The 14,650-nt window shown below is 37.1% G+C and overlaps 1 protein-coding gene across 3 annotated transcripts in view; it reads left to right on the top strand.

Annotated features, from left to right (window-relative positions):
- The window catches only part of PHF3 (PHD finger protein 3), an 80,891-nt gene that overhangs the window by 58,567 nt on the left and 7,674 nt on the right, over nt 1-14,650 (top strand). For all 3 annotated transcript variants that reach the window (XM_055257370.2, XM_055257379.2, XM_055257388.2), the window contains 8 exons: nt 1,098-1,281; nt 5,047-5,191; nt 5,273-5,429; nt 7,171-7,287; nt 9,610-9,741; nt 10,624-10,759; nt 13,092-13,287; nt 13,791-13,938. In XM_055257370.2, the coding sequence (XP_055113345.2) occupies nt 1,098-1,281; nt 5,047-5,191; nt 5,273-5,429; nt 7,171-7,287; nt 9,610-9,741; nt 10,624-10,759; nt 13,092-13,287; nt 13,791-13,938 (1,215 nt within the window). The remainder of the gene's footprint in view (nt 1-1,097; nt 1,282-5,046; nt 5,192-5,272; nt 5,430-7,170; nt 7,288-9,609; nt 9,742-10,623; nt 10,760-13,091; nt 13,288-13,790; nt 13,939-14,650) is intronic.

Raw genomic sequence — 14,650 nt, 5'->3', positions numbered from 1 at the left:
AATTAGCCGAGCATGGTGGTGCATGCCTGTAATCCCAGCTGCTTGGGAGGCTGAGGCAGGAGAATCTCTTGAACCTGGGGTGCAGAGGTTGTAGTGAGCCAGGATCGTGCCACTTTATTCCAGCCTGGGCAAAAGAGTGAAACTCCGTCTCATAAATAAATAAAAAGACATCATAAAACATTAACAATTTTAATATTTTGAGAACCTCTTTATCCAGTCTGTATCAGAAAAGAACCTGAGGTGAGTCTGGTTTTGTAAATGTGTGCACCATACAAGTGATCACTGCTTCCTTTTTGATGTGAACTGTTGACTCTTACTTGGACTTGTCTGATGTTAGTTTATGGAATCTGCTTTTCTTATCCCTAGATTTTTATGTTGAACTATTTATTGAGTTTCTGTTGTGTGGCATAGCACTACGTTCCTTGGGTGTATAATATTGATCCTGCTCTCAAGAATGTCTAGTTGCAGACAAAAACCAGATAAATAAAAAATTAGAGGATTCTTGTGCTGAGAAAAGCACTATTTTGATTGTACCCTGTTTTAAAACCTGAGTATAAGTCTGACTATATAGCGTTCCTCTCCCTGTCTTTCAGGAACATTAGTAGGATGTGATTAATTTCTCCCCAGGATCTCAGAATTCCAGTTTTACTAGTAATTGTTTGTGGATTATAATTAGAACCAGAGTAGCAGGTACTCTGACGGTTTATTCTACCTCATGGGAATTAAAATTGCCAATAGGCATACTGAGAACTTAATTGATGCACTTGCTAGTATATAAGTGAATGTAATTTCATTTGTTTTAGAATATAGATACTTGTTTCTTCATAATTTCCTCCTTTTTCCATATCCAGAGCCAAATAAGAGAATTCTTACTACCTTATTAATTTTCTTTCTACTAATGGTATTGGGAACATGATCTCTATGTCCTTTGTTTCTCCTTTATAAGCTATTATGTGTTCTACACAAAATAGGTGCAGAATAGATTTCGAATGAAAGAGTGAATCTCATTTTACTAATAAGAGTTATTTTTGTATGTCTTAAAAAACAAAGATTGTTTAGTTATTTTCATTCTAATGAATTAAGTACTGATTTTCCAGGAGTCTGGTGAAGGCAGAAATTCATCAGACGGTAGAGATAATGAAATTAAAAAATGGCAGCTAGCTCCTCTTCGTAAGATGGGACAACCAGTTTTACCTCGGAGATCCTCAGAAGAAAAAAGTGAAAAAATACCGAAAGAGTCTACAACTGTTACTTGCACAGGAGAAAAAGCTTCAAAACCAGGTAGTGAGATGAACAGAAATAATTATATACTAATATATTTATATCTTAATATACAATTAATTAGTATACTTAGGGAATTTTTACAAATTTAACATTTTAATGGCAATACACATGGGTTAGGTGATTGGCCTTACTTGTAATTAAAAACTTGCTGTGAATTCTGGGGAAGCGCTAGTGAAATTAAGATAAGACCCGTCTTCTCATGGCACTTAAATACTAATGGAATAAGGCAGTAAGTTTGCAAGTAAGAAGACTGCATGTTATTTTACAGCTTGAGAAGAAAAAGTGGAGTAATGGGATAGATAGTCACAGGTGGGAAGAGTAATGGGACTTCTGTTTTATATGGAATGGAGGAAGTAACTTGTGGGATTTGAAGGGATGCAGAGATTTTTGGAGGAGGTACTAGGTAAGGGACACATCAAATCTTAAGGCTTTGTGGTAGAAACAGGCATGGCATTTGAGGAGCAAGAAAGCCACTGTGGAGTGATTAGAAGCCAATACATAAGGGATAGAACAGTGTTAGAAGATGAGTTCAGAGAAAGTTATTGCTTGTACCCTATTTTAAAACCTGAGTATATGTCTGTATAGTGTTCCTCTCCCTGTCTTTCAGGAACATTAGTAGGATGTGATTAATTTCTCCCAAGGATCTCGGAATTCCAGTTTTACTAGTAATTCTTTGTGGGTTGTAATTAGAACAAGAGTAGCAGGTACTCTCATGGTTTATTCTACCTCATGGGACCTTTGGGGCTATGGCAAAGAGTTTATATTTTGTTCTGAATGTTGTGGGAAACCTTTAGAGGGTTTTGTACAAGGGAAAACTGGTTGCTCTGTACAGTTTGGATTGTAGGAAGGCAGGAGAGAAAGAGAGTAGCCTAATTAGTCCGTAGCAATATCCTAGGAAAGAGATGATGGTAGCTTGGAACGGAAATACAATGAAGGTAGTGAGTAGTGGTCAGATTCACATATGTTTTATAATAGAGTTGACAGAACTTGCTGATGGGTTAGATACAGGTTGGTAAAGGAAATACAGTCTGAGAAAAGAAAAGGGTTTGGGGAAGAAAAATTGAAAAATTATGTTTTGGCCATGATGAGATTCCTATTAGACATCGAGGTGGAAATGTTTTGAGTAAATCTTTGGCTGATGAGTCTGGAGCCTATTAGAAGACTTTGGAGGTTGGTATACAAATTTGGGATTTACTAGTGCATAGCAGTTAGTACAGGTTAAACATCCCAAATCTAAAATCTGAAACTTGAATGCTGGCATGATGCCCAAAGGAAATGCTTGTTGGAGCATTGTAGATTTCAGATTTTTTGATTTGGGATGCTCCACTGGTAAGTACAATGCAAATATTCCAAGATTTGAAAAAATCCGAAATTGAAAATACTCTGGTCCCAAGCATTTCATATGAGGGCATACTCAACCTGTATTGAAAATCATGGGCTTAGATGTAAATAGCTACAGGAGAGTTTGATAATGAAGGGACAGAAGCAGAGCCCTTGGGAAGCACCAGCATTTATTTTTACTTTATTTTTGTGACAGGGTCTCACTCTGTCACCCAGGCTTCAGTGCAGTAGTGCAGTAGCAGCTCACTACAGCCTTCAACTCCTGAGCTCAAGCTACCCTCTCGTCTCAACCTCCTGAGTGGCTGGGACTACAGGTGTGTGCCACCACACCCAGCTAATTTTTTGATTTTTTGTAGAGATGGAGTTTCGTTATGTTGGCCAGGCTGGTCTCAAACTCCTGGCCTTCAAGTGATCTTCCTGCTTTGGCCTCTCAAAGTGCTGGGATTATAGGCATGAGCCATTGAACCTGGCCATCAGCATTTAACAGTTGGGGAGAGAAGAGGTTATACAGCAAAGGAAACTAATGGGTGGCCTGTGAGGAAAGAGGAGAGCTAAGACTGGTGGCCTGGAAGCCAGGTGAAGTTTCAAGAAGGAAGGAATGACCAGATGCTGTCTGGACATTTAGTAAGATAAACACAAGATTGTTAAGTCTATGACTTAGCAAAATGGAAATCACTGGTGACCTTGACTAGAATGGTTTCGGTTGAGCAGTAGGGAAGAAAACCAGTTGTAGTGGCTTGTGAATGAATGGAAGAGTGAGGAACTGGAGATACTGAATACAGGTAACTCTCAAGGAGTTTTGCTGTTTAAAGAAACAAATGCTATAGTAGCTAGAAGTGGATGTGAATTTTTTTTTAAAGAAGATATTATAGCGTGTTTGTAAGACTAATGGGAATGATCCAATAGAGAGAGAGAGACAGCTAGACAGAGGTGATGATGATGATGTAAGAGAGAGAAGTGATAGTGTAGGTGTGAAACTCAGGAAGACAAGAGGGGGGTGGGATTCACTCCAAATGGAGGGAGGTATTTATCAGAAAGGTAAAGCTCATCCATTGGATAGTAGGGAAGATTGTATGTGGTAGGAGGAAGAACTAATGTAGGTAGGTTGGATTTGGTAATGAGAAAATGATAGTGGACATTTTTTCCATTTTTTTTTCAGTGAAATATGAAGAGCAAATCAAAAAGGTTGTAGTTGAGAAGGAGGTATTGTTGGTTTGAGATGAGAGGAGAAGAAGTATGAAATAGGTATCTTAAAAAGTGAGAGAGCAAATTTATTAGGAAAAGTTAATAGGATTAGGGCAGAAGGTTGAGTTACCTACTTTTTTTTTTTTTTTTTTTTTTTTTTTTGAGATGGAGTCTCGCTCTGTCGCCCAGGCTGGAGTGCAGTGGCGCAATCTTGGCTCACTGCAAGCTCCGCCTCCCAGGTTCACGTCATTCTCCTGCCTCAGCCTCCCGAGTAGCTGGGACTACAGGCGCCCGCCACCACGCCCGGCTAATTTTTTTTTCTATTTTTAGTAGAGATGGGTTTTCACCGTGTTAGCTAGGATGGTCTCGATCTCCTGACCTCGTGATCCTCCCGCCTCGGCCTCCCAAAGTGCTGGGATTACAGGTGTGAGCCACCGCGCCCAGCCAAGTTACCTACTTAAAACTTGTGGTTATAAATTTAAAATGACATCTGTCGGTACCAGTGCTTGTTTTTCTCCCTTGTCTTCAGCCATTTGTTGCCTATTTGGGTGAAGGATAAAAGTTGGCTTTCAGCAGGGTTGTGGTTTTGCCAACACACATGTTTAAAGGAGAGAGAATGAAGGTATTAAGTATACAAGGGGCTGGTAATGGTATTGGACTGTCTTAATCTAAGTTTATAATGTATGAAAAGTGAATACATGAAGATGGTAAAAATGATAGATGTAAGAATTGTTGGCATGAGGAGATTCTAGAATAAATGTGCTGGTATAATAAGTCAGAGCAGTGGGATGTTTGACATTGAGATTTTGGAGATGCGTGGGAATTAGTAATGATAGAATAAAAATAATTTGAAAAGCTTAACATTCAAATTAGTAATATTAAGCACAATTAAAACCAGAAGAGATTCATCGATTTTGTGATATTAGGTTATCTGCTCCTAATAAGTTCAGATCAAAATTTCTAAATAGCGTTTTAAAAGTTAATTAATATATATGTGTGGAAAAATAAGTAGCTCTAAAAGCCATTGTCTAAATTGAGGAAAGAGTAGGACCAGGGTTTAGTCACTATTCATTTTAATTAGGATTTCAGTGTCAGGAATATTTCAATATGGACTTTGGGTTCTGATCTTATTTCTAGATAGTGACTGTTAATCAGTTTTGTTTATGAATTTATTCATTAAAAAGGAAAGATATTTTTAAAAGCAATGTAATGAGTTTTGATATTTATTCAAATTAGGCACTCATGAGAAGCAAGAGATGAAAAAGAAGAAAGTTGAAAAAGGAATGCTTAATGTACATCCTGCTGCTTCTGCTTCCAAGCCTTCTGCAGATCAGATCAGGCAAAGTGTCAGACATTCTCTCAAAGACATTCTTATGAAGAGGTAACATATATTTTTATTATAGAAGTGTCAATAATTATGCTTTATACATTCGAAAAATAATTGAATTGTTCTAATTTTAAGACTTACAGACTCAAATTTGAAGGTACCAGAGGAAAAGGCAGCAAAAGTTGCCACAAAAATTGAGAAAGAGCTTTTCTCTTTTTTTCGGGACACAGATGCTAAATATAAGAACAAATATAGAAGTTTGATGTTTAATTTGAAAGATCCTAAAAACAATGTAAGTATGCTTTGTTCATATGTTTATGCTTCCAACTTCACTGAGTACATAGGTATCTCAGATTGTAATACAGTAGATCTATAATTTATTAATTGGAGTGAGATTAGAATTTCCTTTTGATGTAGAACATGTAATTTTAATAGTCTTTTTGCTGCTGAATAATTCTGCATACTAATAGATAGCATTAACTATTCAGTCTACTGAAATGCTAAATGTGTCTTAACCTGATTTATATTATTTTTTTCTTTACTCTCCTTTATATAGTCTCAATTTATTAAAAAATTCATTCATACATTTTCTTCAAAAACTTTTAAGCTAAAATTTATAACACTTTTTTTCTGAAATCTGAAAATAGAGCTATTTTGCACTTAAATCTGAAGATAGAGTAAAAATGCTTTTAAATTGTTTTTATCGAAATTAATTTATTTTCTTAAGAAAATACATAACTTTAGTTCTAAAGATAGTCTTAAATATAACTTTAGTTCCAAGTATCTTTTAGCAGTAGAGTAAATGTTAATTAAACCCCTAATTTTTTCTTGGGATTTCATGTTTTGGACAGAGGAAATCTGAAGGCTGTGCATGTGTGTGTGTGTGTATGTGTCAGTGTTAGCTCTCAACACCAAAAGTAGGTCTCCGGTAAGTACAATAAGCAAAAGTCATGCCAGCGAACATTTTAAAGGTTCAGAACATGACTGATCTCTTGTGTGTGACATTTACCTAGGTCCACCAGCAGTTTTTTACTATAGATGACTCTAGGTAACAGAATAATTAGATGCAACCTTTTTGCATAAAAGGTTTTCACACAACTGGTACAAATTTGTGTAAGGATATTTGCTACAGTATGTGATTTGAGGTATTTTCTTGAAGTATACTAACAGAGACTTAAAATTGTACATTCTGCCATCATGGTCCCGAGGATCAGATGCTTCTGGAATTACATAATCTGGAAGCTTTTCTTCAGCAATTAAATAAAGATTTATTTCCCTCAGGTTTTTTTCTCTTTTTTTTTTTTGGAGACGGAGTCTTGCCCTGTTGCCCAGGTTGGAGTGCAGTGGCGCCATCTCAGCTCACTGCAACCTCCACTCCCAGGTTCATTTGATTGTCCTGCCTCAGCGTCCCAAGTTGCTGGGATTACAGGCACATGCCACCACGCCCAGCTAATTTTTGTATTTTTAGTAGAGACGGGGTTTCACCATTTTGGCCAGGCTGGTCCCAAACTCCTGACCTTGTGATCCGCCTGACTTGCCCTCCCAGAGTGCTGGGATTACAGGCGTGAGCCGCGGCACCCGGCCTCCCTCAGGTTTCTTGCAGGTGGTTCTTTGCTTTGCAGTTTCCTCCAAGCCTGTTAGGATTTAAATATGTAAAATCTTAAAACTATGAAGACCATTACATTTAGTAAAGCTCTTTGATGCAGTACCTTGCTATACTATAGATTGCTTATTGTTATGGTTAGATTGTGTCCCTGGGTAGACTTAATACAACTTTTGGGTAGGTACTGTAATGGTTCAACTGTACATGCTTCTCCATATATGTTGATTTTTATATGAAATGTGTGTTTTGCTGCCTTAAATTCCTAGAACACAAAGCTGTCATTTAATCTCTGTGTAGTAGGTAATATATAAATAACTAAATATTTGTAAATCAGTCTTCAAAAATTGTATCTTTATTACAAATTTCTGTGTAGTAACCACTCTTTTAAATGTTTGTCTCCCCTTCTATTCCTATTTTAAAATCCTTCCAGATATTATTTAAAAAAGTACTGAAAGGAGAAGTAACTCCTGATCATCTTATCAGAATGAGTCCAGAAGAACTAGCTTCTAAAGAGTTAGCTGCTTGGAGACGAAGAGAAAACAGACACGTAAGATTATCTATAAATACGCATTTGACTATCAAAATCTATGTTTTTCAGCCACTGGGTAAAAATTACACAGAGGTAAATTCAACACAGACTGTACAATAACACAGACTTTCTCTTACGTGCTTCTATCGCCAGGCTGGAGTGCAGCAGTGCAATCTCAGCTCACTGCAACCTCCGCCTCCTGGGTTCAAGTGATTCTCCTGCCTCAGCCTCCCCAGTAGCTGGGATTACAGTCACGCACTGCCACGCCCAGCTAATTTTTGTATTTTTAGTAGAGTTGGGGTTTCACCATGTTGGCCAGGATGGTCTCGATCTCCTGACCTCATGATCCTCCCACCTCGGCCTCCCAAAGTGCTGGGATTACAGGCGTGAGCCACCGCGCCTGGCCTACACGCTTCTTTTAGTTACTTGTTCTCCATTCCTCTAGTTCTTAAATTCTGTTGGTTTCTCTGATCTTGTCAGTTTTTTTTCTCATTTTCTCCAGTTACTAGGTTACAGAATTACCTTGTGTTTTATTATAGTTTGTAAATGAGAAGGATGGGAAAAGAATTAACATCTTTTCATAATTACATCTGTATTTTTCAGCAGCACAGTTTGAAGGTATTATGAATATTGGTAATTTGTAGAGCCAGATGAATTAAGTCAGAATAAAAATGTGTACAGGTTTATCTCTTATCCAAAGTTTCAAATGCCAAAAGCTCTGAAAAATAGTTATTTTCGCATAGCTGATTTATTGATAAAGCTTAACCTGAATTGCCATGTATGAATGTTCATATTCACAGAAATATTGTATATTTAATTACATGTCTCAGACCCAACTGGAATGTTATGCAATATAGAGTGTGTGCACCATATTTCATGTTTAAATTTAAAAATTCTGAAGCTCACAGATAGCAAGAGTTTTTGTTTGGAGATTGTGAACTTAAAGGTACTTAAAGTACCTTTAAAAATTAAGTGGCCGGGCGCGGTGGCTCACGCTTGTAATCCCAGCACTTTGGGAGGCCGAGGCGGGCGGATCACGAGGTCAGGAGATCGAGACCACGGTGAAACCCCGTCTCTACTAAAACTACAAAAAATTAGCCGGGCGTGGTGGCGGGCGCCTGTAGTCCCAGCTACTCGGAGAGGCTGAGACGGGAGAATGGCGTGAACCCGGGAGGCGGAGCTTGAAGTGAGCCGAGACTGCGCCACTGCACTCCAGCCTGGGCGACAGAGCGATACTCTGTCTCAAAAAAAAAGAAAAAAAAAAAAATTAAGTATGTTACTTAGAGCTATTGTGACAGTGAGATAGCCGTGTTATCCAATTTTTGTATTACAATGGCATCAGAATATTAGCCCCTTATTCTAGAAAATACTGGTTGTAGTTCATATTAACTCTCCATGATTTATCTGATGCTTTTGTTCATAATATTTAGTTACATCTGAGGCACTAAACCTCCATATAGACCTATGCCAGATCTAGTTTGAAGCTCATCTAGAGGCCTTGATTTGACATACCGTACTTCTTCATACATTCCTTTACCTTCACCGTATGTAATTTCTCCTCCTCTTATATTATATTTTGAAAATAATATCACCTCCTCTTCTTTCCCTCCATATCCCAAATATGCACATGCCAGTCTTCTGCTTTGAAACTGGCTGCGAGTATCATCTGCATCAGAAAATGCCAGCTTGTTCTTAAGGCCATGTACCTGATTTTTCTTTAAAGGATGATTTGTACTTAACAAAGGCAGTCCCATCTGTGCCCTCCTTACCTGTTCTATTCCTGGCTACCTTTATACTACTTCTTGTTATACTTGCTTAATTTTGATGTTTTGTTGCTAAGCTTGTTCAACTGAATTTTCAGGGTCACTAAGCAGGCTTAGTTAGGAGACAACTAACAAAGGACTACCAGATCGGTCGTTTGAATAAACTACTATTGTGGGGGATGTTAGAACGTTGAATTAGGAATTTAAGAGCAAAATAGTTCCTAATTCCCTGTGGCAGCTGCTAAAAAGTACTAAATCAGCAAACAGATTTCAAATACAAGTAGTATGTTTCACCACTTTGCAAATTACTTTGGACTTCATTTGCCTCCTGATATAAATGTACATGTGAACTTCTCATGGTTGAGGTATGGGGTCTAATTCTTACAACCCCAGTACTTAAAACTGTCTCTGGCATATAAAAGTACTCAGAATATGTTTGTTATATGAGACATTACCTTAAGATTAAAAGTCATCTGTGATGATTCATTTATTTTTAGGTAAGCTCTTATTATTTAAGGCGTACACTTGGAAATACATATTTTAAATTTAATATTTTTAAAAAAGTATTTTCTGTTAGACCATAGAAATGATTGAGAAAGAGCAGAGAGAAGTGGAACGACGGCCAATCACCAAAATAACTCATAAAGGTGAAATAGAAATTGAGAGTGATGCCCCAATGAAAGAACAGGAAGCAGCCATGGAGATTCAGGTAAGGATAGATATGCCATGTTTTATACCTCAAAACATGAAGATTCAGAAAAGGTTTATTTGCCTAATGTTTTTAAAGTAGTGAAAAGAATTTTAAAATATGCATCCATTTAAAAGTAGCCTATTATTGGTTTAGTGATTTTTTTGAGTGTTGAGTAATGTTTCTCAAATTGCATTATAGGTACCTGTTAAACAGTTACTACAATGTAGATTCCTGGAGTGCTCTGACTTAGTGAATTTCTTTTCATTTTTTGGTGGGATAGTGTCTTGATTTGTTGCCCAGGCTGGAGTGCAGTGGAGCAATCTCGACTCACTGCAACCTCCGCCTCCCAGGTTCAAGCGATGCTGCCACCTCAGCCTCCCAAGTAGTTGGGATTACAGGCATGCGCCAATACACCCAGCTAATTTTTGTATTTTTAGTAGAGATAGAGTTTCACCATGTTGGCCAGGCTGGTCTTAAACTCCTGACCTCAAGTGATCTGCCCACCTTGGCCTCCCAAAGTGCGGGGATCACAGGTGTGAGCCACCGTGCCTGGCCTGACTTAGTGAATTTTTTAGTAGGCTTAGAAATTTGTAAGTGCTTCTTAGGCAGACTGTCATTTGATAGGTGGCATAGCTTTTCTTATTTTCAAAAGTCAGTGAAGAAATAATTTGAAGTCTTAACTAGAAGCCTTGAAGAATGGGGAATGTTTAAATTTTTGCTCTTTTAAGTCACAGTTAAAAGCTAGCATTCATTTTCTTAAGAAATAGTTTGTTTTTTTTTTTTAACTATCTATGGAACAGCTTCATTTTGGAAAAATATAAATGGAAAATATAAATTGATTTTGATAATTGAGGCCAAATTTTATCAGCTAAAACTAATTTTTACTTTGACTTACATTAGGAACCAGCCGCCAATAAGTCATTGGAGAAGCCAGAAGGATCTGAAAAACAAAAAGAGGAGGTTGACTCTATGTCTAAAGATACCACTAGTCAACACAGACAGCATCTTTTTGATCTCAACTGCAAAATCTGCATAGGTAATTGGAAGTTTTTCTTCCTAAAATTTTGCATTCATTATGAAAGAAGGATACTTATATACTAGTATATGTAATTTAAGTAGGTTTGTTTTCCCAATATTGGTGGTGAGGCACTCAATCACAGTCTTTAAGCTTTCATGTGGCTAGTTTTCTGGTTTGATACTGTGGTATAGTCTACTGTCTAGATCTAATTACACTATATATGATTTGAACTTAAAAACTCTTCTTGCTGGAGTCAAATGACAAGAATTTAACCATTAGAATGAACATCAAAAATTGTGGGCAGTTGTGATGATACTGTCATTTACTAAAGTAAAGGAGTAAAATAGCATTTATATTTTATTATTATATATAACATAAGACATATCAGAAACTGAAATTAGTTTTTTTGTAAAAAAGCTTTTTATTTTTAAGAGCAATTTTAGGTTCATAGCAAAATTGGGAGGAAGTTACAGAGATTTCCCACATACCTGCTGCCTCCCTACGTGCATAGTCTCCACTGTTAGCAACATCCCACACCAGAGTGGTGCAGTTACTACAGCTGACAAACCTGCATTGAAAAATAATGACCCCAAATCCGTAGTTTACATTGGCTTTCACTCTTAGAGTTGTACATTCTGTGGGTATGGACAAATGTGTAAAGACATGAATCTAGCATTATAGTATTATACAGAGTGTTTTCACTGCCTTAAAAATCCTCTTTACTCTGTCTATTCATCCCTTCCCCCAACACCCCCACCAGCCCCTGGAAACCACTGATCTTTTCACTGTCTCTATAGTTTTGCCTTTTTCAGAATATTGTATAATTGGAATCATCTAGTATGTAACATTTTCAGATTGGCTACTTTACTTAGTAATATGCATTTAAGGTTCCCCTATGTCTTTTCATGGCTGGATAGCTCATTTCTTTGTAGCATTGATTAATATTCCATTGTCTGGATGTATAGTTTATCCATTCACTTAATATAGGAGATCTTGTTTTATTACAAGTTTTGGCAATTATGAATAAAACTAGTATAAACATCTGTATGCAGCTTTTTGTGTGGATGTGTTTTCAGCTCCTTTGGGTAAATACCATGGAGCACAATTGCTGGATCGTATGGTAAGGGTACGTTTATCTTATGAGAAACCTCCAAACTATTTTTCACAGAGGCTGTGCCATTTTGCCTTCCTGCCAGCAACGAATGAGAGTTCATTTTGCCTTCCTGCCAGCAATGAATGAGAGTTCCTGTTGCTCTACATCCTTGCTAGCATTTGGTATTGTCAGTATTCTAGATTTTGGCCATTCTAATAGGTGTATAGTGGTATCTCTCTGTTGTTTTACTTTGCATTTTCCTGATGACATATGTGGAGCATCTTTTCATGCTTATATGCCACCTGTATAGCTTCTCTGGTGAGGTGTCTTTTCAGGTATGTATAGTCATGAGCTGTGGCTATATAATCCAAACCTGGATACAGATGTACAGATTTGTCTTAGTTCTTCATGTTACTTCTCGAGACTATTGGAATTTGGTGTGGTTTAGTTAAAAACAAATTGTCAGAGAATTAAGAAACCTGTTTTAGGTTCTAGTAATATTTTCATTTTAGCTTGTCTGAGTTGTTTAACATTCTCTTCTTCTAATTTTTCACTTCACTAAGAGACGAATTACACTGTCTACTCTAGGGGTCCTCAACCCCTGGGCCACAAACCTGTATGGTCCATGGCCTATTAGGAACTGGGCCTCACAGCAGGAGGTGAGCGGTGGACCAGTGAGCATTACTGCCTGAGCTCCACCTCCTGTCAGGTGCAGTGGCGTTAGGTTCTCATAGGGGTGCGTGCTCCTTATGAGAATCTAACTATTAATGCTGGATGATCTGAGGTGTAATGGTTTCATCCTGAAACCATCTCTCCCCTCATCCCACCGTCCATGGGAAAATTGTCTTCCATGAAATTGATTGCTGGTGATAAAAAGGTTGGGGACCGCTAATCTTGTCCATATTTACTCATGATATGTTTTACATGTAGGAAATAATTATAAAGAGATTTTAAGGGTAAATTAACTTTATTACAGGTAGAACCATGCATGATTTGCTTTGAATTGCATTTCAGGTAAGCTTAGGTCCCTGTATATAGAAGAGGGCTTGCAGTGGGGAGAGCACTAGTGAATTTTCTGCTGATTCTTAAATGTGGTTGTAATATAACTAAATGATGGCAGTTAGATATAACCCCAGGAAATGTATGGTTACTCAGCAACTGAATCATAGAACCTGAATAGCTTTAGAAAGTGAAAATGGGTTAAGTTATAAAAGTTGTAGTTAACAGTTGGTTTCTTTTGATGTATTCTGGGCTTAGGTCGAATGGCACCACCTGTAGATGATCTTTCTCCAAAAAAAGTAAAAGTCGTTGTAGGAGTAGCTCGCAAACATTCAGACAATGAAGCAGAAAGTATAGCAGATGCATTGTCTTCAACCTCAAATATTTTGGCTTCTGAATTCTTTGAGGAGGAGAAACAAGAGTCTCCAAAGTCAACATTCTCTCCTGCTCCACGGTAATTTTCTCTGTTGTAAATTCTGTAATACTCACTATAGATCTTTGCCAGATTATACTTGCAAGTCTTCAAAAACAGAAAAGTGACATTTTGGGAACCTCTCATTTGAGAAAATAACTATACTTTCCTGTACTTTGAGATAAAACAAGACTTCGAAAATAAATTTATTTGGAGTGGTTTCAGTGAGAGATTTGAGCGTGTGGGGAAACAGCTTTAAAATTCTCTTTAATTATGCTGGTCCCAAAAGTCAGGGATAGATTATTAAAGACGAAATGTTTACACTTTTCTCAATCTTAGTTCTCCTAAACCAGCCAAGAGGGAAGATTTTGTAAAACATTACTATGTAAATACGAATGTAATTTTATAAAATAAAGTGTGAACTCTTTGTCGATAGCCTCATATTTTGGCCTTCTTCACGTGCTAAAATACGAGTAACTGATGACTAGGTTGGACATTGATTTATTCATAAGCTTGTCTTTAGGCTTTTTAATGTCATTTTCTAGTCCAGAGATGCCTGGAACTGTTGAGGTTGAGTCTACCTTTCTGGCTCGATTGAACTTCATCTGGAAAGGTTTTATCAACATGCCTTCTGTGGCAAAATTTGTTACCAAAGCCTATCCAGTATCTGGCTCCCCAGAATACCTGACAGAGGTACTGTGAACTTTTCTGCTCTTCTGTGCGTGAATTGATATGTGTGTTTCTGAAAGTAATTGACAGGGAAATAAGACACAGTTAGTAATAGAAATATTTATTAACAATGATTCTTAAACAGTTCAAGTAATATCATATGAATTAACAAATGGATCTTTAGAATTGCAAAATAAACTATACTCTGAAAGTTTTAAACTCCCATGTCGTGCACTTTTCCCAAGATGTACTGCCTCACTGTGTCAGATAATTAAAAATCAATGAGCGTCTACATGGATATCCAAGTTTTTCTTTGAATACACACTTAAATAAAAGATTTACATACTTTTGGCCTTTAATGTTAACCCATTAAGATTTTTTTGTTGAACAAATCTTCTAATTTCCCCACTGCTTATGTTTCCCCATCTTCATGACTACTGTTCTTACTTGCCTATTTCTGTGAATGTGGTTTATGTAGACTGGGAGTTGAAGCTTTACAGCTAGTTGAAAACCAGTGAGACTAGTGACCATAGTTGCTGCAAGTGATACCCTTGGTTGGTTCTACACCTGAGGGAAATAGGAAGAAACTATTATGTGGTATTTATGGAAAATAAGAAGCAGTAACATTATAATATTGTGATAAATGAGACTGGCATTTTTGAACTATTTTGAAGGAAATGTATTTTTGTATGTGTATAGAAGGAAAATAAATCAGTACATATATACTGTGTTTATA

This window comes from Symphalangus syndactylus, chromosome 2 (genome assembly GCF_028878055.3).
Source record: "Symphalangus syndactylus isolate Jambi chromosome 2, NHGRI_mSymSyn1-v2.1_pri, whole genome shotgun sequence".
NCBI lineage: Eukaryota > Metazoa > Chordata > Mammalia > Primates > Hylobatidae > Symphalangus > Symphalangus syndactylus.
This window is presented reverse-complemented; position numbering and strand designations above follow the sequence as displayed.